At 42.6% G+C, this 27,952-nt stretch overlaps 1 protein-coding gene, 1 non-coding gene and 1 pseudogene across 2 annotated transcripts in view; 2 read left to right on the top strand and 1 right to left on the bottom strand.

Moving 5' to 3' along the window:
• LOC126249752 (homeobox protein engrailed-1a-like) overlaps nucleotides 1-15,418 on the top strand; it is a 153,315-nt gene extending 137,897 nt beyond the window's left edge. The window contains exon 2 of the mRNA XM_049951433.1: nucleotides 13,659-15,418. Coding sequence (XP_049807390.1) covers nucleotides 13,659-14,068 — 410 coding nt within the window. The 3' untranslated portion in view covers nucleotides 14,069-15,418. The remainder of the gene's footprint in view (nucleotides 1-13,658) is intronic.
• LOC126249940 (5S ribosomal RNA) lies at nucleotides 3,357-3,474 on the top strand (annotated as a pseudogene).
• Nucleotides 15,419-27,131: 11,713 nt separating the features above from the next.
• Nucleotides 27,132-27,215, bottom strand: Trnas-gga (transfer RNA serine (anticodon GGA)). Its single transcript is given in 2 exon segments — nucleotides 27,132-27,166; nucleotides 27,176-27,215. It is a non-coding gene; the product is annotated as a tRNA-Ser (tRNA).
• Nucleotides 27,216-27,952: the final 737 nt, after the last annotated feature.

The following is a 27,952-nucleotide window of genomic DNA, read 5'->3' as shown; positions in this document are numbered from 1 at the left end:
CACATAAATTATGTCATTCTGCCGTTGAATAAACGGTTTGAAAAAGATTCAAATAACGGAAAAGTATTGCATCATCGTACAATGCTGTACTTTAGAAAAATCTGGACAGAAATGGCACTTCTTTTTTTCCCTAAGGATTAATTAAGAAGCACTGAGCGAAAGCAGTGGGATGTAACAGAAGAGACTCATTATTCCACCGTCCAGATTCAGGTTTTCCGTTATTTCAGTTAACTAATTTAGAAGAATAGTTTCTTCTATAGTTCACTGTTGTTCCCTTTCTCTGTTACTGAAATACTCAAGAGGGTACTCTCACTGATATTGGTTGTAGTTAAATCCTGTCAAAGAAGGTCAAAGAAGAAAATAAAATCTTTCACGTTTAACATACAGAGAATCCTCCTCACGCGTCATTTTAAAGTCTTGCATTGCCTTTCCTCTAATTTTTTTTTTTTTTGTTCGGGGGGACTTCAGAAAGTAAATTGCATCCTAAGACAGTGAGGCAGCTAGAGCGGTACATTGTCAGAAGAGAGTGCATGTTTCGGGTTTTGCTACACACAGCTCTGCTGTGGTACGTATGACACGTGCATCACAGTGAACGAGTGAACTGGCGCGGCGACCGCATTCGTTTTCCAAAGTTGAAGTACGCGTGACAACAGTACGAGTCTTGGGGCGAAAGTTCTATGTTACACACAGATTCACACTAATATTCTGGCGGTATATAGACCCAATGTAATGTCGCACTCATCCACAGTGGTTCAAATGGCTCCAAGCACTATGGGACTTAACATCTGAGGTCATCAGTCCCCTAGACTTAGAACTACTTAAACCTAACTAACCTAAGGACATCACACAAATCCATGTCCGATTCAGGATTCGAACCTGCGACCGTAGCAGCCACGTGGTTCCGGACTGAAGCGCCTAGAACCGCTCGACCACAGCGGCCGGCGTCAGCCATAGTGAAATGGTGTCAATAATCAGGCCGCAGAGTCGCGTGTGATGCTGATCTACCATACAGCCCAGATTTTGCACCATACGATTTCCTTCACCTGCGGGGTAGGGGGGATGCTTCCAACGCTGAAGAAGTTCACACAGCGGTTCTCGAATGACTTCGTGATCAAGGAATGGGTTTCTGTCGTCGAGGGATTAAACGATTTCTAGAAGATTCCGACCATTCTTTACAGAGAATCTTGAAAAATAGTCTCATGTATCAACGTCACTGTGAAGTGTAGTGCAGCATTCAATAAAAGTTAAGTGGCTTGCCACAATAATGTGTAACGTACCATTTGAACTCCCATCGAATGTTCGTGGTAGGTCCTTCGAGCTTCTGTTTCAGTGTGCCGTCCCGCCATACTACCGGTCGTTCATCAGTGCGCCTCTTTTCAAATTTTGGAATGAGCTAATATTACATTGTGATTGCTAGTTAAAAAATTCAAGACATTCTGACAGATGATCTAACCACGAGAAGCCAGATACAAAATCGTAACCCTCCAAACACGTAGCTGTGTTTTAACATCACGTGTGGGTGTTTTTTACTAAGGAAATACTGTATCTGATCAATGGCCGTACACCTATTAGCGGAAATTAATATGGAGTGGGTTCGCCCGTATGACGGCTTGAACTGTGCTGGGGATGTCAGTAAGGTGCCTGAATGTCTGTGGAGAAATTGCAGCCGAAACGAAGGAAGATAGTGATTTTGGACGCTGGTACCCCGAAAAAAGTCGCCGTTATAATTCATCCCAAAGGTGTTCCATTGGGTTCATATTGGCACTCTGGACAGGAAAGCTATAAACCATAAATCACAGCCTTAGAGATGCCGCTTTATGACGGAGTGCTTTGTCATTGTCTCCTAGCTGTCTCTGTCGTACGGAGTACACAATGCTGGAAAATGTGTTCACATCCTTCCACATTCAGCATTATCTTAAGAGGTGTATCGGGACGACACCCAGAAGGCAAAATAACCTCCCATATCGTAATGCCACCTGTTCCGCACTTTACTATTGTTGCTACACATGAAGACAGGTAATGTTTTCCAGGTAATTGCCAAACCCAAACCCTTTCATCGGATGACCAAATCACTAAGAATCACTTGTTTCAAGTCATTCTCTGTCCAGCTGCGTCGCTCTTTACACCAAGCGTCGCTTAACATTCAATACAGAAATGTGTAACTTATGAAGAGCTGATCGACCATTGTAAACCATTCCTGTAACTCTATACGTACAATCATTTTACCGTCTGGAATGATGATAGCAGTTTGGAACTCTCGTGTGATTCCTTCCGCTATGTTCATGTCATTTTAACAAAAAAATGGCTCTGAGCACTATGGGACTCAACTGCTGTGGTCATCAGTCCCCTAGAACTTAGAACTACTTAAACCTAACTAACCTAAGGACATCACATACACCCATGCCCGTGGCAGGATTCGAACCTGCGACCGTAGCAACAGCGCGGCTCCGGACTGGAGCGCCTAGAACCGCACGGCCACCGCGGCCGGCTCATTTTAACAATCACGTTCCACAATGATCGACGGTCCCTGAGGTCTGCCTGTTTGGTTTAGCTGTGATTGCTCCTTCGTGTTTGCACCTCAGTATCACATCACAAACTGTCTACTTGGGAAACTTAAGAACGGTCATAACGCCCCTGATGGACCTGTTACCAAGACGGAAATAAATGATAAGTCCACGTTCGAAGTCACTGAGCCCTCTTAACCGATCATTATGCGCTACTGCTTCTCTAGTGACAACACAACACTCCTCGCTTCCTTTTATACAGGCATGTCCCGTTCCGTGACATCTAGTGGCCAATTCCACATTACCTTGGGTTCTTCGGACACTTTTGATATGATTGTGTGCAATGATTCATTTAACAGCTTCTACCTCAGAATAGCCCATAAAATGAGTAATATTAAAATTAGCAATATATGCATATCTATGGTGTCCGAAAGAACAGACACTACACATACCGAGTGTTTGAAAAAGAACTCCCTAGTTTTAATGTGTCATAGAATCTGTACAAAGTGACATAGACTATTCTAGTTTGTGGTGTTTGATTCATCAACTCTCCAAGTTTGGCTCCCCTGCAGTTGGCAGGTCTGCTTGACTTTGAGAAGGCACCAGTGCTGCTTTTTCCTCTGTTCTCTCAGTTCAGTCCACGCATGCGTGCAGTGAAGAACAGAGCAATGAGGCTACATTTCATGTCAGTGGAACAGTGCAGAATTTGAGGGGCAGAGCATCCACATGAAATTATTCAGCATCAACGTGACTCTCCCAAAATTGATGTCTGGTGCGGTTTGATGGAAGATCGTGTGATTGGTACTTTCATTTTTGTAGAAAAACAAGAAACGGAAACGTTTACTGTGACAGGGCAACGGCCTTGCGGCAGTGGATACACCAGTTCCCGTCAGATCACCAAAGTTAAGCGCTGTCTGGCGTGGTCGGCACTTGGATGGGTGACCATCCGTGCCGCCATGCGCTGTTGCCATTTTTCGGGGTGCACTAAGCCTCGTGATGCCAATTGAGGAGCTACTCGACCGAATAGTAGCGGCTCCGGTCAAAGAAAACCGTCATAACGACCGGGAGAGCGGTGTGCTGACCACACGCCCCTCGTATTCGCATCCTCAACTGAGGATGACACGGCGGTCGGATGGTCCCGACGGGCCACTTGTGGCCTGAAGGCGGAGTGTATTTTGCATTTACTGTGACATATTGACAGAGTTCGTCTTTCCCCAAATGGACGATATTGAGGCGGGAAAGGGGCTTGTGTTTTCCCAACAAGATGGCGCCCAACCTTATTACAGAAACCGTGTGCGTGCGGCTCTTGACACTCGGTGGGTAGGTAGGGCTGGCTCAACACCTTGGCCACCACGAAGCCCAGACTTAACCCCACTGGACTTTTTCTTTTGGGACCACATAAAAAATGTTGTGTACAGTGAAAACATCAGAGACATCAATCATTTGCGGGAAACAATATTCGCGGCGGTTGGGACAGTTACACCTGAAATGTTGGTGAATACGTGGAGAGAAGTAGGATATCGTCTCGATGTGTGCAGGGCAACAAATGGATCCCAAGTTGACGTCTACTAACATTAAACAAAACTTGAAGGAATTCTCTTTCATGATATGTACTCATTGATGTAATTTTTTTATTAATTTCCCCATTAAATTTATATTTAAAACTAGGTAGTTCTTTTTCAAACACCCTGTATATATAATTAAGGAGAGACGGCGAATGATCGCTTCAGTGCAAATGCACACCAGGCTCAAACTCTAACAGCAATCGGCGAAATGTCACGAGTAATGAGGATAGTGGGCAATGGACACTACATTAGTTGTGTGTGAGTGGGTTGAGAATTTGGGTCTGATGGAGGCGTGCTAGGGTAGTCCCTGCAGTAGCGATGACAACTGCGTCCGGGTGGCGCAGTGGTCAGCGCATCTGCCTACTAAGCAGGAGACAAGGATCCGAATCCCTATCCGGCACAAATTTTCGAATTTCCTCATTGATTTAAGTCAATGTCCGCTCGCGCCAATGTCTGTAATCCATTTGTGTCTTCCAGATTAACAAGTTGTTGTTACTAGATACAGGTATCATAATCATTTTAAGTCATCGCACCTGAAACGTGCTCGAATAAAGTTTCGTAGCGCTCCTGTTGTTGTGTAGCGAATCTGTAACCAGATGCACTTGTGTGTGTGTGTGTAACGAGATGTGTGGGAGGTTGTGCATTCATCACATCCTGTACGACATGCGTTGGTTTAAAAGTGATGTAATTGTTCCGGAATAAATGCTGAGGGGTGCTGAGGATGATCTGCTCCCCTAAGGAAGTGCCATTAGAGAGTTATTAAGCTGCAACAGGCGAGGGTGTAGGCATCATTGCGAGAGGGTCGGGTGTGACGAATGAGGCGCCAAATACGCGACCGCGAGATCCCCGGGGACAGGACACGCGCCACGCCTCACGCCTCGCCTGCCTCAATTGATCGCCGTCGCGCCATCCCAGCTCACACGGCTGCAACCCTGCCAAACTGTTCGAACTCTCTGTCGCACCTTTACAGACGCTTGCGAAGGCATTGCCTGTTATTAAAGAACGAAAAATTAAACTCTACTATTACACTACTGGTCATTAAAATTGCTACACCAAGAAGAAATGCAGATGATAAACGGGTATTCATTGGACAAATATATTATACTAGAACTGACATGTGATTACATTTCCACGCAATTTGGGTGCATAGATCCTGAGAAATCAGTACCCAGAACAACCACCTCAGGCCGCAATAACGACCTTGATACGACTGAGCATTGAGTCAAACAGAGCTTGGATGGCGTGTACAGGTACAGCTGCCCATGCAGCTTCAACACGATACCACAGTTCACCAAAAGTAGTGGCTGGCGTATTGTGACGAGCCAGTTGCTCGGCCACCATTGACCAGATGTTTTCAGTTGGTGAGAGGTCTGCAGAATGTGCTGGCCAGGGCAGGTATCGAATGAAGGGTAGAGCCACAGGTCGTAACACATCTGAAATGTAACGTCCACTGTTCAAAGTGCCGTCAATGCGAACAAGAGGTGACCGAGACGTGTAACCAATGGCACCCCATACCATCACGCCGGGTGATACGCCAGTATGGCGATGACGAATACACGCTTCCAATATGCGTTCACCGCGATGTCGCCAAACACGGATGAGACCATCATGACGCTGTAAACAGAACTTGGATTCATCCGAAAAAATGACGTCTTGCCATTCGTGCACCCAGGTTCGTCGTTGAGTACACCATCGCAGGCGCTCCTGTCTGTGATGCAGCGTCAGGGGTAACCGCAGCCATGGTCTCTGAGCTGATAGTCCATGCTGCTGCAAACGTCGGCGAACTGTTCGTGCAGATGGTTGTTGTCTTGCGAACGTCTCCATCTGTTGACTGAGGGATCGAGACGTGGCTGCACGATCCGTTACAGCCATGCGGATAAGATGCGTGTCATCTCGACTGCTAGTGATACGAGGCCGTTGGGATCCAGCACGGCGTTCCGTATTACCCTCCTGAACCCACAGATTCCATATTCTGCTAACAGCCATTGGAGCTCGACCAACGCGAGCAGCAATGTCGCGATACGATAAACCGCAATCGCGATAGGCTACAATCCGACCTTTATCAAAGTCGGAACGTGATGGTACGCATTTCTCCTCCGTATACAAGGCATCACAACAACGTTTCACCAGCCAACGCCGGTCAACTGTTGTTTGTGTATGAGAAATCAAATGGCTCTGAGCACTATGCGACTTATCTTCTGAGGTCATCAGTCGCCTAGAACTTAAAACTAATTAAACCTAACTAAACTAAGGACATCACACACATCCATGCCCGAAGCAGGATTCGAACCTGCGACCGGAACGGTCGTTCGGCTCCAGACTGTAGCGCCTAGAACGGCACGGCCACTCCGGCTGGCATGAGAAATCGGTTGGAAACTTTCCTCATGTCAGCACGTTGTAGGTGTCGCCACCGGCGCCAACCTTGTGAGAATGCTCTGAAAAGCTAATCATTTGCATATTACAACATATTCGTCCTGTCGGTTAAATTTCGTGTCCGTAGCATGTCATCTTCGTGGTGTAGCAATTTTAATGGTCAGTAGTGTATTTGTTGAGGCCTTGGTGCTAGTATACATGAAGCACATTCGACAAGACAGGTACGTTCGGAACAGTGACTAGATTACATAAGTGCGTAGCAAGAATGTCTGAAACGTTTGGTTCTTATTTTAGTTTTACTTTTATTTCTCGCTTCAGTTAGCTTGAGGCAGCATAGAGCTGAAATCTGGTGGCTTACTCCACATTGGCTAACAGCAAAACGAACGTGATCAACAATGCTATCTCATTAACGTTGCAAGCGCTTATTAGCAAAAGTCTCGGACAGATTTATGTTGAACCAGAAGGAACCATTTGCTAACACATATACGTAAACAACAGTATTTAGAGACTTTATGCAAATTCCAGAATGAGAATCTGCCAGGAAGTTTTATGCAAATTCCTTACACTGGTAATAAATCCACACACCAACCCTGGAGGACTTTGCAGTACGTATGACACAAATTTGTTTGTCACAGAACTATTTCTTATACACAAATGCATACACTGTGCAGCGTTCAAACCCAAAACAGGACTCAAATATATGATACGATGTTGAGACAGACCAATGCAGATAGCTTGATGTTGAGACGTCATTGCTCTTGAGATAATCTATTAAGGTATAGATAAATCTAACTAGTAAACATATGAAGTCCATCAAGATTCACACGGAGAGTCAGTTCATAACATCGTTAGAAGTGGTTGTTTGCCGCCGCCCTCAGACATGTTGGTGCACGCGTGCTGCGGTGGTGCATGATCCGTTGGTACTCAAAAATTCTTGAGAAAATCGACTTTGACGTTTCCCTATTGCCTTTAATGTCCTAATATAAGATCATTGGTTCGAAGGGGCAGCGTGTGTCTATGGTAGAGTGCTTACATTGCTCGTGGAGGCCTTAGTTCTGTTCTGGGCTGCAGTAAATTTTTAACAATGGTCTAATTTCTTCTGACTTATCTGTGAAAAATAAAATAAATGAAGATGAAAACAAATTTAATTTATAATTTTTTAAAATTAGACACTCATTTATTAAGAATTTGTGTTCGCAATGGAAACTGGGTTTTTGTTTGCAGCATGTAGCTGTAAAAAAGATGTGCAATTTTCATAAAAATGACAATTGGATATGTGCTAATCATATATTTGATGAATATAATATTTAAATTATGTGGGCATTCAAACTGAGCGATAAAAAACGAAAACACTAATAACCAAAACGGTACTCGAACCAGTGATTACCGGACTCGAGAGTTACCGATTTTTTTCCCTCCTTTATGTAATTTACGCTTCACAGAAATGTTTGTCGAACATGCACTACTGTTTAAAATTAGCTTTGGTCAGGAATAGAACCCAAGCCGCCCACGTCGCAGACAAGCGTTCTACCACTTTTTTCCCTCCTTCCCTCCCGGTTATAGCTCTGCCATTCTCTCACCTTAAGCTGTCGTATCGGCCTGGCTTCTATGCCCTTATGTTGTTTGTTGAAACATAGTAATGCTCCTGGAAAACGGAAGAAAGTGACTAATGCGTTTTATTTGATTTGATGTGATAATTTCTTCTTTTTTGTTATTTATTTAAATTAAATTTCTTCTTAACTGTGAGGTAAATGATAATGAAAATTTTTCATTTCGTGAAACTGAAAAGGAGAAGTAATAATACAGCAAAGTCCATTTTGATGATAGTATATTCCTTCATCCTTAAAATGTAAAGTACTCTCTCCTTCTTTTGAAATCCTTTATGCCTCTCTACCTTCTAAAAATTCTTCTTCATATGTGGGAAGAATTCTGATATTTTGTATAAATCCAATCAGCTGTCGTCTATAGAAACTGAGTTTCCTGTTTGTCTTTCAGGAAAATCAGAGAAATACGAGCAAATAAAAGAAATTTCTTCTCCTTCGTCATAGCATATTTTGTTCTTATAACCTGTATCCTACTTCCAGATCGTAAGGTGCATTTCAGATATAAGGAGCATAATTACAAAAAGCATTAATCTTAATTACGAATGAAAGGAGTGAATTATGCAATGTATACACTGGTCTTAATGCGCCAGATGCAGCAAGTGCTTTCATAATTTCGTTTGTTCTGCAGCATATCGTGTAATGTTTAACTTCCGTTAAACGCGGTGTGTCTGACGTTATCATGTAAGAACGAATTGTCTCGATAGCCAGATTACCATATTGCTTTTCCGGCCGGGATACAGCTGTTGGTGTGGTGTCAAAACTTGTATCTTGTTATACAGCGGTACAGTACGCAATTGAGCCCAATTCCAGACAGCTCGTGGATGGCGACATTTGAAACTGTATATAAACGTGTCCTCTTCATTACGCTCATCAAAAGGCGGTGAATGCGCAAGATGTATATAGTATTGCGCTTTGTAATCGTTTCATTGACGACCTTGTCCCATTTTGTCCCCATACTTGATGTAAACTATATGTTATGTCATGCATTATGTAAGCTGTTTGTTATGAATCATCTTCCACACCTCATGACAGCTGACATGAAGGTATTTAGTTTCCATTCTGTTAACAGCTGAACGTTTCTTAATATGTTAGTAATATTTCTTTGCGTTGCACATTTTGTCTTCCTGGGTTACGTAGCTGTTCTCGACTGTGTTGGTTTTGAAAAAGCTGAGCTTTGAATGTATTTTACCAATATTAACGGGTGCCACTCGCCTTTCAGGGTGAACTACTTTTAGAACCATACATGTTAGGTTGTTAGGGCTGAATTTTGATTTTTTAAGAACACTGTGAACTACTAATGTTTTGCACTTTGCGCCAGTAGCTATTAATCCCATCCTACATTCTTCAATGGGTAATGTTAGCGTGCTGTATTTCACCTCGAAAATATGCGGAATATCCTCTCACTCCTAATAGACTTTTGGTTATTGGCGCTCGTACTATCAAAATGGACGGTATAGAATACACTTTGGATAATATGACCTCGTTCACTAGTTTTACTTCCTGTATCATATCGAGACATCGCTTGGAATTTAGCTGTATTCTAGCCCTAACTTTGTTCAACATTAATCGCCAGCTGAAAGTTTGCACCCTTTGTAGGCCTGAAACCAGGTCTTGCCCTAAACCTCATATCTTGGTTGCTGTTCGTAACCATCGTTGTTCTTTCAGCGGTAAACTTTCCCTAAGTTCATGATCTTGGATTGTATATAGTTCATGATGGCTCCTGTTGCCGCCCAGTAAGTTCAAATGGTTCAAATGGCTCTGAGCACTATGGGACTTAACTTCTGTGCTCATCAGTCCCCTAGAACTTAGAACTACTTAAACCTAACTAACCTAAGGACATCACACACATCCATGCCCGAGGCAGTATTCGAACCTGTGACCGTAGCGGTCGCGCGGTTGCAGACTGTAGCGCCCAGACCCGCTCGGTCACCCAGGCCGGCGGGATATCTGGCCTTATGCTGACACAGACATTCTTAGATCATCTACAAGCGCTCGACATACGAATTTCTGTGGGAATGAGCTGTTAAGTTTCCTTGGAAGAGGCATACATGGCCATCGATAGTGGGAAACCCTGACAGACTGACCGCTTTATATCGAATGGCCCACTTGATCACGATTTTGGACTGAGGTCCTTGCAAAATGACTATGAAAATTTGGGAGAATTTGTTGCAGATACATTTCCGCTCTTCTTTTAGTATAAAACTGTGGAAGACCCGGTCGAAAGCTTTCGAAAGATCGACAGATGTTACAAATTCCCATGGTTTTCAAATATCTGTAATAGCTAATATGCCACGGTAGTTACACAAGGTGTCGGTTATACTGCGTCCAGGGACTGCGCAGGTTTGGTAATTGGACATTCCATGCATCACTGAATTCGTTAATTAGATCCTCTTTCAGTATATCCCAATAAATGAGGTAAAATTCAGCGAGTATTGTACTGCTGTTGACTATCCTTTCGGGCTTCATATATTTACTCTTCTTCAAATTTGTCGCGGAGAGAACTGTTGTCTGCTTCGGTCAGCACGTCACGTAGTGACGCAAGCCTTCCATGTTTCCAGCGCCATAATTCTTAATTCCTGGTGTCTCAGTATGGTATCCTTTCCCACAGAAAGTTGTTTGTAAACTGAGTCTGGTAATACACTGAAGAGCCAAAGAAATTGGTATACCTGCCTAATATCGTGTAGGCCCCCCGCGAGCTCGCAGAAGTGTCGCAACACGATGTGGCATGGACTCGACAAATGTCTGAAGTAGTGCTGGAGGGAACTGACACCATGAATCTTGCTGGGCTGTCCATAAATTCGTAAGAGTACGAGGGGGTGGTGATCTCTTCTGAACAGCACGTTGCAAGGCATCCCAGACATGCTCAATAATGCTCATGTCTGGGAAGTTTGGTGGCCAGCAGAAGTGTTTAAACTCAAAAGAGTGTTCCTGGAGCCACTCTGTAGCAATTCAGGACGTGTGTCGCATTTTCCTGCTGGAATTGCCCAAGTCCTCCGGAATGCACAATGGACATGAATGAATGCAGGTGATCAGACAGGATGCTTACGTACGTCTCACATGTCAGAGTGATATATAGACATATCAGGGGTCTCATATCACTCCAACTGCACAAGCCACACACCCTTACAGAGCCTCCACCAGCTTGAACAGTCCCCTGCTGACATGCAGGACGCATGAATTCATGAGGTTGACTCCATACGTCCATGCGCTGGATACAATTTGAAACGAGACCCGTCAGACCAGGCAACATGTTTCCAGTCATCAACAGTCCAATGTCGGTGTTGACGGGCCCACGCGAGGCGTAAAGCTTTGTGTCGTGCAGTCACCAAGGGTACACGAGTGTGCCTTCAGCTCTGAAAGGCCATATCGATTATGTTCGTTGAATGGTCTAGACGTTGACACTTGTTGATGGCCCTGCAGTGAAATCTGCAGCAATTTGCGGAAGGGCTGCTCTTCTGTCACGTTGAACGATTCTCTTCAGTCGTCGTTGGTCCCGTTCTTGCAGTATCTTTTTCCGGCCGGAGCGATGTCGGAGATTCAATGTTTTACCGGATTCCTGACATTGACGGTACACTTTTGAAATGGTCATACGGAACAAACCCCATTTCATCGCTACCTCGGAGCGGCTGTGTCCCATCGCTTGTGCGCCGACTATAACACCACGTTCAGACTCACTTAAATCTTGATAACTTGCCATTGTAGCAGCAGTAACCGATATAACAACTGCTCCAGGCACTTGTTGTCTTATATAGGCGTTGTCGACCGCAGCGCCGTATTGTGCCTGTTCATATATCTCTGTATTTGAATACGCATGCCTATAAAAGTTTCTTTGGCGCTTCAGTGTATAAATAATATAATGATTGGAGAAATTTACAAGCCAGATTTCTGACGTAGTGACGTTACGTAATACGTCTTGTGAGACGTATATCCGGTATATTCTGCTCGCTGAATGACTAGTGATGCAGATGTCTAGTAATGAGTCTGTATTTGTTGCCTCGCACGTGTCAATCATATTTAAATTTCTAACCATATATTCGAGTGCCATACGTATGTTTAAATTTTTCTTTAGGTTTTTTTGTTAATAAAACAGTTAAAATCACCGTCAAATATTACTCTGCTCCATGTCGTTGATATTTAAGTTCTGAACTTCACATAACATAAATATAAACAATTACAAAAAATCCGATTGCTGTGTGGTCTCGCCGGCCGGAGTGGCCGTGCGGTTCTAGGCGCTACAGTCTGGAACCGCGAGACCGCTACGGTCGCAGGTTCGATTCCTGCCTCGGGCATGGATGTGTGTGATGTCCTTAGGTTAGTTAGGTCTAAGTAGTTCTAAGTTCTAGGGGACTGATGACCTCAGAAGTTGAGTCCCATAGTGCTAAGAGCCATTTGAACCGTTTTTTGTGTGGTCTCCTTGAAAGATATTCATTTCCTCAAAATGCCATAACTTTAGTTTTATTTATGGATATGTTCTAATTACATGGTATTGCCATTTTATGTAAGGACTGTACAGCTCGTCGAGGGGTTGTGCTAAATAGGCTGTTAGTAGCACTTTGGAACTCACGACTGATTCCCTCCGCTGGTTTCGTGTGATTATTTGCAGCCACTCTCTGGAATGCTCTACGGTCTCTTTCCGTCAGTACATGAGGTCTCTTGGTCTTGGTTTACTGTTGTTTTTTCTTTGCGTTTCTTCGCTATCATTTCACACACAGGCGGCTTAGCCAGCATCAGAATCGTTTCGTCCTTGATGGAATTGTTACTCAGGTTACATCCATCGGCAGGTCCATGCTCGAAGTCACTCAGCTGTGTTGATCGACCCATTCTTCTGTTACTGCATCTCTACAATAAAAAAAATGGTTCAAATGGCTCTGAGCACTATGGGACTTAACATCTATGGTCATCAGTCCCCTAGAACTTAGAACTACTTAAACCTAACTAACCTAAGGACATCACACAACACCCAGTCATCACGAGGCAGAGAAAATCCCTAACCCCGCCGGGAATCGAACACGGGAACCCGGGCGTGGGAAGCGAGAACGCTACCGTACGACCACGAGCTGCGGACATCTCTACAATACTTCCCGTCTAGTTTTATACCCGGGGGTACGCATTTCGTGACAGCTAGTGATGAATTCCTAGTTATATAGGGTGATTGGCTGCTTTTGATCAGATAATGTATATGAGTGAAACTAGTCAAATAAATCAAATGTAAAACGTTCTTTAGAGGTTTATCTGTACATGAATTACTACATTCATGTGGTCCCTGCAGGTGAAGGCTTCGTTTGCTGAGGTCCTTATAAATGTTTCCGCCGACCGTGGTAGCCGAGCGGTTCTAGGCGCTTCTGTCTGCAACCACACGGCTGCCACGATCGCAGGTTCGAATCCTGCCTCGGGCATGGATGTGTGTGATGTCCTTAGGTTAGTTAGGTTTAAATAGTTCTAAGTCTAGGGGACTGATGACCTCAGATGTTAAGTCCCATAGTACTTAGAGCCATTTGAAGCATTTATAAATGTTTCCAACGATAAGGGCGTGCCTTATCAGATTTTTTATGAAGTCTCGCGCCCTGGTAAAACTCAGCATTTCCTTTACAAGTTGTTTCCCCTTGTTGCAGGTCCTCGGTCGCGACGGCTGAAGCGCAAAGACAAGAAGCCGGAGGAGAAGCGGCCGCGCACGGCGTTCAGCGGCGAGCAGCTGGCGCGGCTGAAGCACGAGTTCACCGAGAACAGATACCTGACTGAGCGCCGCCGCCAGGAGCTGGCCAGGGAGCTGGGCCTCAACGAGGCGCAGATCAAGATCTGGTTCCAGAACAAGCGCGCCAAGATCAAGAAGGCCAGCGGCCAGAAGAACCCGCTGGCGCTGCAGCTGATGGCGCAGGGCCTCTACAACCACAGCACCGTGCCCATCGATGAAGATGACGAGGAGACGACAGCACCGCCCCCGCAGCAGCAGCAGCAGCAGCAGCCGCCGCCGACGGTCCCGCAGACCGTCTCCGGCGTCCTGGCTGCCCCCACAACACCGTGAACCGCCGCGACACTGTGCAGTGACTTGGACTACTGGCAGTATCAACAAACATTATGCAGTAGCAATAGCAGTGCACCAGCCTGTCGGACAATTCCGCTGTGCGTCAAGAGGGAGTAACGAAACGAGAACTAAAAATCCCTCCTGCGCGGACGTTTGAGAATGATCTCCCATTTAATCCACCGTAGCTACTAATCGTTGTGGAGTGCAGGTTGCCATATTCCTACTGTATGTAGGATTTATCTGAGAAGCTTGTAGCTTAATTATAAGTTTATGACTGGTATCTTGTGTTCTGTTCACGAGAATAATGCTGATAATGAGTGATAGGCAATTCCAGCAATGTAAGACGGAAAGTGTGAAAGCTTGGTTTAGTTCATTTGATTTGCTCGCTGCCTGTTATATTGCCATTAGATAAAATAACATTATTTATTTTTGGTATGCTAGTAGTTGGCTGAAAATGCTCCAAGAAAAAGATAGTAGAACAGATTAAATCACATTATTGTCTAAATTATGAGATATATTTTTTAAATAATGTAGCGTTAATTCTGTAATTATCCGAATGAAACAAACAGGTGCTTGTACATATCAGTAGAACACCTAAGAAAAGCAGAAAGACACGATATTCTCAATGGTAACCACTGTACCACTGAAATGTAACCGTGGCCGTTAAACAGAAGATGCGATATTTCCTCGAAGTAAAGGTTTACTGTCGGAGGTCGTTTCATTGAGAGTAAAATTGCGTAAAGGAATTTTTAATAAAAAGAAATAAACATGTGTATTATATTTCAGTGCAACATGTTTAGTACCGGTATGTCACAAGATGTCTATGTCTCCAGGCTTCTAGTCCATTTCATAAACAATATGTTATCACGTTCATCAGCTGGTGCACTTACTGGGAATAATTAGTTTCCCTCAGACTGTTGGAGGGAATTTCTAAGGAATATAAAAAAAAGCTCAAGTTGCTGCAAGTTGTGATTCTTCTTCAGTAATTTTATTGAGTTTTGTAGTGAAAAAAATATCTATTTCCTTCCAGTTTGTGAAAAAGGAACATATTACCAAAAACATTTTGTTTATAACTATAAACAATCATTTTCGTTTGTCTTATCCGAAATTATAGACAAATATTTAGTTGATTTAACACAGTGATAAACTTAGAAATGCACTCGTGTTAACAATAGACAAAATGTTGTAAGAAAAGTGAATGCATGTCAGCGTTGTAGTATTTATATGTAGCAGAGCAATAATATATGGTGATTAGTACTCTACATCGCTAAAGAACAATGCTGGGAATAAGGCTAACATTATCAGCAATATAAATGACAGTAAGTGAATATGATTTTTTCGTGACATCCTTATATAATGTAAATATAATTAAAGTCAGATATGAATAAAACATTTCCTAAAAAACATTTTCTACTTTTACCCCTACCATCGGAAGAACTTGAAAGTTATAAAATCTAATGTTCTTATTAAAACCAGAGACAAAAAATATATTGCTGTAAGCAACTGAAAGTGAATGTATTGCATGGGTGAATTGGCAAAGGTTTTGTTCAGTTTTCACACTGTGTTGCAATAGGATAGGTAAAAGACATGTAGAAGATACAGAAAAAACGTCTTTAAATGGTAAAAGCAGTTACAGTAACGTTTATTATTTTCAGAGTTTCGATTTGATATCATCATCAGACTGGCTAATCATAATAACAAAAGAGGACTGTTTATTGCTATTAAAAGTACACGCAGAACCCTATTTCAAGCATCATGGTTTTACACTATACAAGTAATGAGTACCTACTGTATAGCGCAAAAGTGGCACTGGATGAATGTCTGAAAACATTAAAATCCCTAAACACCATAAAAACCATAAACACTTTCTCACGCCTAACTAGAATCCAATTCTGTTTACGAGAAATAATTACAGGCTTCAGTCAAGTCAGCCATGTGGACGTAAGAACACGCCAAAGGACCTAGCGACACTGATACAACATTTGTAATAAAAAAGACAAATGAATTACTGTCGTAATGACAAAAAAACAGAGTATACAGTAGGAGAGTTTGTAGCAGTTTCAGATGCCAACCTTTGGAGTTTTTATTACAGGACATAATGCAATATTTTGCTAGTCTAATGTCTGGATATGAGTAGACACTGGTGTCAAGAGACCCCTTTCTTAAAATTAAACACATGTGTTATGTTTATGGAAAATAAAAACTTCATCACATTTTCTCTACACGTGATTTCTATTTGGAGTAATTATAAGTCATGAGGCTACTTCGGAAGAATCAGGATAAAGATGTGTTTCATAAGGAAATTGCAGATCTCAGACAATTCTATTACAATATGGCTACATTAAAGACTGAGATGTTAATATAACAGTTATTTTTCCAAAGTGTAATTTAAAGAGAATAATGCTAATGTTTACGGTTTTAAATTATTTAAGTCTCATAATATCCAATGTCTTATTGGCACAAAAAGCATCTTTTTCTGTCCACGTGCATCTTCTTTCCAGAAAATGATACTTGGTAGGATTCTGAATATAGATATGTGTTCAGTGATAGTTAAAAAGTGACATGGTGTCTTGCCGTTAAGGTGAAAATAAAGTCCATTATAAAACATCTGATGCAGGGCAGCAGATACCAAGGCTTATTTACCATTACAAAGAATAGACTCATATCAATTTCGGATATTCACTTTTAAGACCACATTATGCAAGATAGATTATCAGAAACATTAAAAGATTAGTCCTCGTTTAATACAAACATGCAGATGTCTGATCCGCTGTGACACGTAAGTCTGTACTTTAAGTACTCTGAATACCTGGTGGTTAATGAAGCTCCAAGCCATTAGTCGACGAAACATTAATTTTTCAAAACTATAAGGATAAAGAGAAATATTTTTGTTTTACGAAGAATCCAGAAGTTATTGGTTGACTACAAAACAGATCCAAATAGTTGTGAAGTATACTACATAGGGATACGTTTAAGAATAATTTTGACAGTTACTGAAATTTTCACCAATATGAAGTCCTTCTCTGTCATTGCTACCTACAATAAGGGAAACTCGTGTAATTCTCCTTAGGCATATGAGCCGATAGATTCTTACACTATTGTACTGTTTTTAAGCACAATCAGCTATTCACAACTGCAGTGAATCACATCCTCCAGTACTTGAAAACAGCAGTTAAGAAGAATATAAGTGAAGCTCGGGATTGTGTGAGGTTTGCATTGGTTAACTTCATATTGGGCAAGTAATATTACCTGTAAAGAACACTGCTTATACAATGCTCGCGAGGTCTATTGCCTTCTTGGCTATAATTTTTTTTAGATAGTTTCTAAAGAGAAATGAATCGGTATTTTTAAATCTTTACTTTAATTTGGTTGAAAATAAAAATATTTATTACATCATAGTCCAAATCACTAGACGGTGGGCGAAGCTGGAAGAAAATATTGTTTATCACATCGAAGCATGAAAGAAAACTTCAAGAACCAGATGTTCGCGAGAAAGCTTAATTCATTCTTCGGTTACCCATGTACTTTTCTCATAAGGATCGTGAATAGAAGAAACGGTTTGATGCAGCACGTACATCGCTACCCTCAAGTATGCACATACACACATCGTCATAAAAAGACTACATGCAGAAAGACAAGGCAGACTGCGATCACTGTAGGCCGGCAGATAGACGGTACCACACTTGTGAATTACACTTTCAGCTACGAAGGAAATACAAGCGTCCAGAGGTCACGGAATGGAGTTGTACAGGTCTCGGATGTAGTTCTGTAATACTCCATCCTATGCCGCTTGCACCTGAGTACGTAGATCCCACAGGTTGGTGTGTGGAGGTGGAGTGCTGATGACACGCTCCATGACACTGCGTACAGTGTCGACCAGGGACGGATCAGGCGATGCCTTGTATGTAGACCATAAGGTACTCATCGTGGCACTCTCTACTGCGCCTCCAGACACGGACCCGGTGACTGTTGCCTCCAAGGCAGACGCGAGACTCGTCCGGAAGATGATCCGCTGACAGTCTGCAGGGCCCCATGTCCTCCGTTGCCAACACCAGGCAAATAGGGCGCGACAATGCGGGGATGTGAGTAGCAGACGTCGCAACGGTCGACCAGCGGTGATCCCTGCGTCATGCGGCCACCTGCCAATGGTACTAGCACTTACAGGATGTTGCATAGAAGGCAGGATAGCCCGCTGAATGGCCCCTATCGTTGACGTTGGATCCGCTCGTTCGTGGCGGAGTCTGTCGCTGCTCCCACCTTGTGGGGCATGTCGGACACCCAGAGCCTATATATTGTGCATGCGTGCCTTCCTGTATCCACAACCGTCAACTGAAACTCCCTCTTAGAAACATTTATGAATTACTGTGCTGATAAACCTCTTACTTTATTTGATTTTCAAACAGCTGAGCAAAACTGAGCGTACTCAGACATTTCTCTCTTTACTTATTCTGATCATCACTAAACTGACACACAATATTTTTAGCGCAACAGAATCTGACTTTCAATAATCCCTACAAAAGAACGGCCCTGACTAACAATAACCTATACCTTCCATGAATCACTTACCTCACAAAAATCTTCGTTACTCGAGCTACTGCAATACAGCGAGCGCCAATACTGCCAGCTAAATAAAAGATTCTAACTACTGAAGGCACTAACTACTGATATGCATACTTAGCAAATGAAAGATTTTGATAGAGAACAAACAATGTATATACCTTAATAGTGTTCAAAAGTCATAATATATATATCAGTTCATGACATCCAGTCTTACAAATTTACTCTGTCTGATGGACACACGCTCACATCATCCGCTCTCAAAACTCCGCCATCTCTCTTCCTATATCCACCACCGCTGGCGGCTCACCTCCAACTGCGCAACCCTACGCGCTGTTCTATATCAGTTCATGACATCCAGTCTTACAAATTTACTCTTTCTGATGGACACACGTCCAGATCATCCGCTCTCAAAACTCCGCCATCTCTCTTCTCACATCCACCACTGCTGGCGGATCACCTCCAACTGCGCAACGCTACGCGCTGTTCACATCCAACTGCCCAACACTACAACAGCGAATATTCCAACAATGCCAACCAGCCACAGACTGCACACAGCACAGCCATTGATTTTCATACAGAGCGCTACGTGGCGTTACCAACATAAAAACCTAAACAGCCTACTTACAGTGCCTTCCTGTATCCACAACCGTCAAGAACAGAGCCCACGGTAGGGCTCTCTCGATCTCATCTAGGTCGGAAAACTGCTATCAAACGTGTCTCCTAGGCACAGTGCTCTTTAAGGTGATGCTCTAATGATGCTACCCGCTGTTGAACTGGCCGCCGCGGCCGTTAAGGATCCTCTTATATCAACAGACTGGCATAACTTCATGGCCCCTCACACATTCCCCGAATGCACAGCCGAACCTGGAAAAGTAATTACGGGTATAGCTGATGCTGTGCAACATGCCCACACAGTTTGCAGTGGATCGGTCAGGTCCTCCTGGATGCAGCCCTTTTTATGACGATGAGTGTATTTTATTATTATGTAATTATCACCATGCTATGAAATTACATGTCATACTTGAATTTTGCTGGAGAATATAATGAACAGACGTAACTAGTTTATTAGGCAAAAGTTTGTGTTTCTTGAACGCGCTATGTGACATAATGTGAGCTACCATTGTCGCACTATCACAGAAAAGAGGATCTGATGGTAATACTGAATTGTACGCTGTGAGAAGCATTATAAGCGACCACACAGAGTTGCGCTGAAAGAAAGACTACTTCGACCGATTGATGTTCGAAGCCACAACACATCTGTGATACGTAATGTTTCTTCAATCAGGCACGCAAGCCATTTATTGACCATAACTCTCCTAAACCAGTTATGGAGCTTGGTGGTCAGTTCAACATTGTTCAATGGCTGAAGTCCAGTTTTAAGTAATAGAAGTTGGGAAATGCCATCTAGTTTCAATGAAAAGAGCGTTACGTGTTGTCCTGCTCCCATTTTTGCCATTTAGTAAAAGAGAGTTCCTCCTACAAAGTAACTGTTCCCATCATATGAAAGTTGGCGTTTCTGAACCACTGAGGTGAAAGTAATGATATTTGACCAAAAAATTGCTTCTCATCCTATGAAATAAGATACTTTCAAATTATGGATGTTTACAAACGTAGTTGTATTGCATTTGGTTATTGTGCGGGTCGAAAGAAATTCCTCTGCAGTTCAACTTTATCTTTCCGTGCCCATACTTACGCCACGTGATATTTAATAAGGTCAATATTTATAACAGAGGCCTGCTCAGTGGAAATACACATCAGGTACAAAGGCCATTAACTAGTGTTAAGTCCAGTAGAGTGTTTTCGTGCATTATTGACGCTCAGTTTGCCTCACAGTGTATAATACCATAAAGAGATGTTTCATAAATGTAGCTGCAATGAAATGCTAATAAACTTAATATTCTGCTCAGATTGTCAGGATACCATAAACACATTCGTTATACGACGAAACTGCTTCGAACACACATCGTCATATTTCTATATTATATCGAACATTCTGTGAAAGTTACAACCCACGGCAGTAAAAACCCTGAACAGCCATTAAGCCAGATAAAATTACGTCTGAGACAGTGTACATCATACATGACGCACTATCAACTAACAATGGCCTTATGGACTCTTAAGCGCTTACTGACTACGTAAGTCAGCTAATTGTTACAATTAGTTCTCCGCACATTTCTACCCGCATTAGACATCACAGATAGTGGAGTCATAGGTTTTCCTGCGAATTTTCATCATGAGTTCAATCGTAACGAAATTTTGTTGTAGATGAAAGTAATGCATCACATGCAACTTGTTGAGTGATCTTTGCCACCAGATCCAACTTCCATACTCCTGGCTGAAAGCTGCAGTATTTATTTCATTTATTCGTGTCAAAGCGTCAAACTTCGACATACAAAATACATAGTAAAATTCATAAATTAACTGCCAATATTAAAAAAAAGCTGAAGACAATGTTACATCTTAGAGATCATAGTCATCATTGTCATACATTAATAGGATGTTAAAAAAAGAAATAAAGACAAAGATAACAATGTAAGCAACTTTAGCTGAATGTTTGGCAGTAACATCGATTCAGAGCTTGCGCACCTCAGGTTGCAAAGGTCCATCTTTCAGGCCACATTCTACATTGGTACGAGTGTTCCGTGGTTTGTTAAAATAAACTATCACAAAGGGTTGATGATGTGGGCTAACCCCAGATCTGCAAATTGCCTTTTGACCTTGCATCCCCAGTGATGAACTTATTCAGAGTTTTCCACATAGGTCATTCTTCATTGAAGCCAGGTCCTAGTTTTTCCTATGGTATCATCTAGTGGTGATCAGACATCATTTTCCACACAGTCACAGTTGGACAGTGTTACTTTTGTCCTCATGTGACATTTCCTGGACGTTAGTCTTGAAGGAGGGGAACGGTGACCATTTAATGGAGATTTAGTGGAGGTAGATATCTAGTACCTCTCCCTACATGCGCTACTTCTCGCTTGATATCTGGAGAGGCAATACCAGATAAATGGTAGAGCTGATCCCGCGATGTAGGTTTCAGACATCTCGTAATTAGTCTACACGACTCATTGAGAGCAACATTCACTTGTTAAGCTTAGGCAGAATTACACACAGGGCTAGCATATTGACTTGCAGCGTAACACAAAGATGGAGCTGTAGTTTTAACTGTTTCTGCTGCTGGACCCCAGGGTGTTCCTGTAATTTTGCGCAGTGTACTGTTTCTTGAAGATACGTTTTTTTTAAATTCATCGGTTTTAAGTGGTCATCTATCAGCTGGGTGCGGCCAGAAGGATACAAATTCTCCTTCCAGCCTATCTCCCCTTATCTCCGCCGCAAGCATTAAAGCAGCTCAACCCGCCGCAACGGAGACTCAAGAATACATGTGTACTGAAGAACTGGTTAAAGCAGGCCGGCTTGGGTTTCCGCAAGACTGGCAAGCTTCATGGGACCCGTTCAGTCTGCTGCATCTGACAACAGGTTGCGCTATCAATCCAACGTGAATAGCCAGGTATATGCTTCTGTAGGTAGTTTCACTACAGCTCATTTATCACAAGTGTGGGAGTAGCAAAATGAACCGAACTTAAAGAGCTTGAGGAGTAGTTAAGAATTCGGGAATATATTCCAGTTGTCGGGAATGCAGGGGGACGACGTAGGTTAGCTTCAGTCAAAAAGATTCCCAACAGTTAATAATAAGATGATATTGATTAACTATGAAGAAATACTCAACTAAATGAAGCTTCTTTTTGTGAAATGTCCAACACAATAAAACGTTTGAAATTATTACCAGTTCTCTAAAACATTAAAATCCTGTCACTGTGCCTCTGAGTGAGGCCTATGTAGAGTCCAGAGCTGGCCTATGATGTCTAAGTCTCTGTGACAATGGACGAACACTGCAGCTTGTAGACTCGGAGGTAACTGGAGACTACACATGACTCGGAGAAATGAAGGGAACTGTTCGCGGTAGATCAGTGGTCCTGTATTTAACGAGGCATCGACCAATCGCTATCTACACACGTGATGCCCATGGGTTGGCATCTGCGGCCACTGGCGAACCTCGGTATATTTAGTACATTTCGTACTGTCAACACATACAGCTGTTGCGCTACGAGTGTTTCGAGCGTGGCTTATCGACTGTGGTGCAGTACTCTCTGGAGTCGTGAGTACCGTCACAACACCAATCACCAAACACAGCCCAAGTCCAGTAAGTGAAAAGTTTTCGTATCCTTATGAGCAAGCTTCAAAAAGATTGGTAGGTGTCTCGCAATGCAAACTGTATAAAAAGTTATTGATCACTCATCTGACAAGTATGTTACGACATGTTTGTTAATTTGACAAGCAGTTTCCTAACTTTATAAACATTTTAAACGAGCACAAAGACTTAGTGACTGACAAGCTAATTGAAATCTGTGCTAAGGAATTGAGGCTATTTATCAGTATATAAGCTTTCTAAATTTAGGATACACATTGACTGATACAGGAAAAAATATGGCTCAGTGGATACTAAATACCACATTCTGGTGGTATGTAACGTAACGCGAAGAAAGCTCAGTATGAAAGAAAACGTCTTTCAGACATGTTCTTTTCAGATTGACATAATTTGAAAAACGAAATTCGTGTTTGATACAATGCATTTGGGGAATTTTGGATGAACTATTTTGGGCACTTAGAGCGAATTCAGCGAACCCGTAGTAGACATCCTGGAAAAAGCAATTAAAATTGGTATAACTACGGTCATATTTGGCCAAAACACACTAAGTTTATAGACAATGGATTTCCAAAACCTTACGTTAGTTGCTGTTGCAGTATAATAGACATCGTCAGGTTCTTACGTGAAAAGGACTTCGACTTTCGGAGTTGGTCTGGTTACTACAGAGAACTACAGAGATGACGTAATCATGATTCGAATTAAGAATCACCAGACTAGTCGAAAGAGAGTAAAGTTTCAGAGAAAACCGTTCATATCGAAATAAATAAGTAAGCCGGATATACACCAAAAAGAAAAAAAGGACAAATAAAATCCATCATTTTCTGGCCTACAATGACCTAAAATGAATACACATTTCATTGAGCCTCGTCTCCTGATATTCGGGTAAAAAATATTTTTCATCAACTTCCGATCCCTTCTCATAACACTATGGTGATAGCGTACAGGATAAACTGCCACGTAGTGTAGCACTGCAGAAAGACGGGCAGGCAAGCAAGACTCCTTTAGCCTGGGCATAGCTTGGCTGCATGGGAGTAAAACAGCCTGCCCTTTCTGCTGATAACGTGCCGGAGCTAGCCTGCCTGGATAAAAGGCGAGCATGGGCAGATTAAGAGCGGAATATGTACACTTTTGTCTGTGGCTCACAGGCCGCGTAAAGGGTTGCAGTCCGTACCGAAAATCATCACCGCACTGGCCGGCCACGGTGGTCTAGCGGTTCTAGGCGCTCAGTCCGGAACCGCGAGACTGCTACGGTCGCAGGTTCGAATCCTGCCTCGGGCATGGATGTGTGTGATGTCCTTAGGTTAGTTAGATTTAAGTAGTTCTAAGTTCTAGGAGACTGATGACCACAGATGTTAAGTCCCTTAGTGCTCAGAGCCATTTGAACCATTTGAACCAACTCGACATCCTTTGAACTAAAGTCATCAAGTTATACTTTACAGAAAGAACAGAAAAATGAAGTTGGCGTAAATAGCTGGAGTTGTTATGTACTTCACAGTTGGCCATTTTCGTATGTAAAATACCTGTAGCGATTTGATAATAATGTTACTTTGACATTTAACAGTGACTTACAGCAACCGTTATCTTTCGTCTGTTTTAGCTACCACTGTTTTCGCCTTGTTTAGTAACCAGATTGTCTGCAACAGTTCTGGTAAAGGTGTCGAATTCTTTTACAGGCTGTTTCGTTGTTTTGGGGAACATCGACAGAAGCAAATCTTCGGCTTTCTTCGCGTTTATCTGACATTTTAAATCTCACAAAGACAAATTTAATGTTACGGTACGGGGGAACTGTATCCTATTTCGTTCTGTGCATATATAAGCAATACCTAATTTTTTTAATGTATCAGAAAGTTAACTTTTTTGATTATCCATCATTAGAATTTCAGGACAGCTGACTTCATGCCTCCGACAAAGATTCAATGAACTGGTCTGCAAACCTTAAGGATGAAAGTAATTTCCGCGTGATATGTCACTGCCAAGTAACATAGCTCCATGAAACTTGGACCATACATAGAAAGAGCTGCTACAGCACGGTGCAGAAGGTAACTGAAGGAAACACGCCCTGAGAGAAACGGAAATGATACTTTTATTCAAAGCTAGTAATTACACTGAAGTCGCCGTGATTTTTTGATGGTGCACTGGACATTACAAAAGGTGATACACGGTTCTTAATAGGGTGTCAGATAACGACAGATGCTCAGGAACTTGCTCCCATGCTGGTCACAAGGTTGATAAGGACGTCTTGTAGCAAGGCGTTCAGTCACTCCATAAAGACAATTGACAGCTGCTGAATGGTTGTTGGTGCATGAGGAAAGGCTGCAAAACTTCTCCCTAGCGCATCCGCCACGTGCTCAATGGAAATGAAGCCGATGGAACTGGCAGACTAGTACAATCGACGAATATCCTCTCGTTCCAATAGCTACTCAACCTGTTCGATGCAGTCGCGCATTGTCACTCATAAAAGTTAATCCTGGGGCGAAAGCATCCGTAAAAAGACGCACATTGGGAAGGAGTACAGTGTTGCAGTAACGTTGACCTGTGAGTGTACCGCTTTCAGAGATTTTAAGGTCAATACTCCCATGCAACATTATGCTAGTCCACTCCATAACACCTGGGCCACCAAAACGAGCACGCCCGACAATGCTAGACGTACCATCATCATGGGAACACGTAGTGCACTCAGGAACATTGTCGAACATTATCATTTAATGGTCCATGTGTTATGGTTCGGAGAGGCATAATGTTGGTTGGATGTCCTGCTCTTTAAATCTGTGAAAACGATACACTCAACGGTCAACGTTACTATGAGTCTGTCCTTCCACATGTGCGTCTTTTCAGAAGTGCATTCGGCCCTCACTTCATATTTACGGACGACAAGGCGCAACCACATCGTACTGCACAAGTAGAGCAGTTCGTGTAATGAAAGGATATTTGGCGAATGTAATAACCAGTCCGTTCTCCCGAGTTAAACCACATGGAGCACGTGTAGAATGCCTTGAAGAGAAGCACTGCATTGTGCACTGATGCACGAACGACCATCCGCACTGGTGGACGAATGGAACCCCGTAACACAAGAACCGTTACCAACTGTGTAGCCAGCGTGAGAGCGCGTTGCACAGCATGCATTGGCATCCGTGGTGGTCATATACTCTATTAAGAACCATATACCGCCTTTTTAATGGCAAGGGGACCAACATAAATCGCGATGATCTTAGTGTAATTATTATCTTTGAATAAAAGTATCATTTCTGTCCGTCTCATTGCGTACTTGTTTGATTTACCTTCTGTACTATACTACAGCAGTTGTTTCTCTGTATGGTCCAGGTTGCATCGATCTCTGTTACTTGTCAGTGTCACATTATGCGAAAGTGAGTTTTGCACCCCAGTATATTTCGCTACATCTTATGGGAAATTGAGGTAATGCACCGCACTCCGAAAATATCTGACCCATTAGGAGAAACAGTTCTTTAACTATTCTAGTGAAAAAAGTTATATCATTTTATTCCTAAAGGACATGAGATAGCATGAGGCTACCACAAGGTAAACTGTCTATGCAACAAAGGAAAAATCTGTTCCAGCATGCTTTGTTATGTTAGCAGTGTTTCATCCAAAACTGAATTCACCTGGTTGCAACACCGACATCGATGTAGAGTAAGAAGGAGAGCCTGATTACATTATGATAATCGTAGCGAGCTACATGCCACACACGGCATTGGTAGGCAGCTGCCTTTGTTTAAGTGTTCACGACCCATATAATGTATTGTCCTCGAGAACGTATTTGTCCGTAAACGTACAGATTGTGTTAACTTTACACGAGACTATATTTTCGTGACTGTCAGTTCAACGAATGCGTTATTTTCTTCTAGCAGTATACCGGGACACGTTACTCTGAAAATGCCAGTGTTATTAATGTCTGTCCTCCGTAGTAATACTAACCGTTTTACGTTCCAGGAAAAATGATCAATGCCAAGTTTATTGTGGTAGTCAATACAATAGACGATCTGTCCATAACTACGACTTCTGAGCAACTGAACTAAGATATAGTTAGGCTTAAGATAAGTTAATCTTAATATGATAATTTCCTGACGTTTTTCTAGCTTTTTTCGCCATAGCGACTACGTTTCTTCTATTTCAAATTTGTTGCCTTAACAGTTTGGATAGAAGCTAGATATTCTACAGATTTCTTTGTAAATGGTTCATATGGCTCTGAGCACTATGGGACTTAACTTCGGAGATCATCAGTTCCTAGAACTTAGAACTACTTAAACCTAACTAACCTAAGGACATCCCACACATCCATGCCAGAGGCAGGATTCGAACCTGCGACCGTAGCGGTCGCGCGGTTCCAGACTATAGCGCCTAGAACCGCTCGGCCACCCCGGCCGGCCTTAGTAAATAATATCTATAACTTCAAATTGTTGAAAGAAGGAAAGTAGCTGTTCATATTTTACTTATCACTTTCAGTTGGCCCTGTCCTGAAATACGAATCATTTCGTTCCGTTCCCACTGTTAGTCCAAGTCCTTTCACCATCAAGTGTACGCTGTATGCAAGTTTTGCCCTAGATATGCTACCGTAATATTTCTCTTTCAGAGAAAGCTCAGAGTTCGATGACAATATCTTTAAGCCCTCTGATTTGATGACTGTGTGTCTTTCGCTCTGACAGAAGAATCGCCACCGAACAGGGTCAGTTTAAGTAGTCTAACTAGGTAGGACTAATTAAAGTAGTCGTACTCAGTTATTATACGAGAACGGATTTACATCCAAGGCCTACGACGCGTTACAATCTGGTGGAATGTTTATGCAGACTTACATGGAACAAGACAGTACAAAGAGGCAGAAAAATCGAATAAACCAGTTCAGGAAAGGTCTATTTAATAACATCATTCCGTCTAACAACTGAAGAATATGACTATTACCATCATTCTGCAGTCCGCAGCTCGTGGTTTCTCGGTCGCATTCTCGCTTCGCGAGCATGGGGTCCCGGGTTCGATTCCCGGCGGGGTCAGGGATTTTCACCTGCCTCGAGATGACTGGGTGTTTGTGTTGTCCTCATCATTTCATCATCGCTCATGCAAGTGGCAAGATTGGACTGAGAAAAGATTGGGACTGTGTACGAGCG

Source organism: Schistocerca nitens, chromosome 3, assembly GCF_023898315.1.
Source record: "Schistocerca nitens isolate TAMUIC-IGC-003100 chromosome 3, iqSchNite1.1, whole genome shotgun sequence".
NCBI lineage: Eukaryota > Metazoa > Arthropoda > Insecta > Orthoptera > Acrididae > Schistocerca > Schistocerca nitens.
Note: the sequence above shows the minus strand (reverse complement) of the source record. Positions and strands in the feature narration are given on the sequence as shown.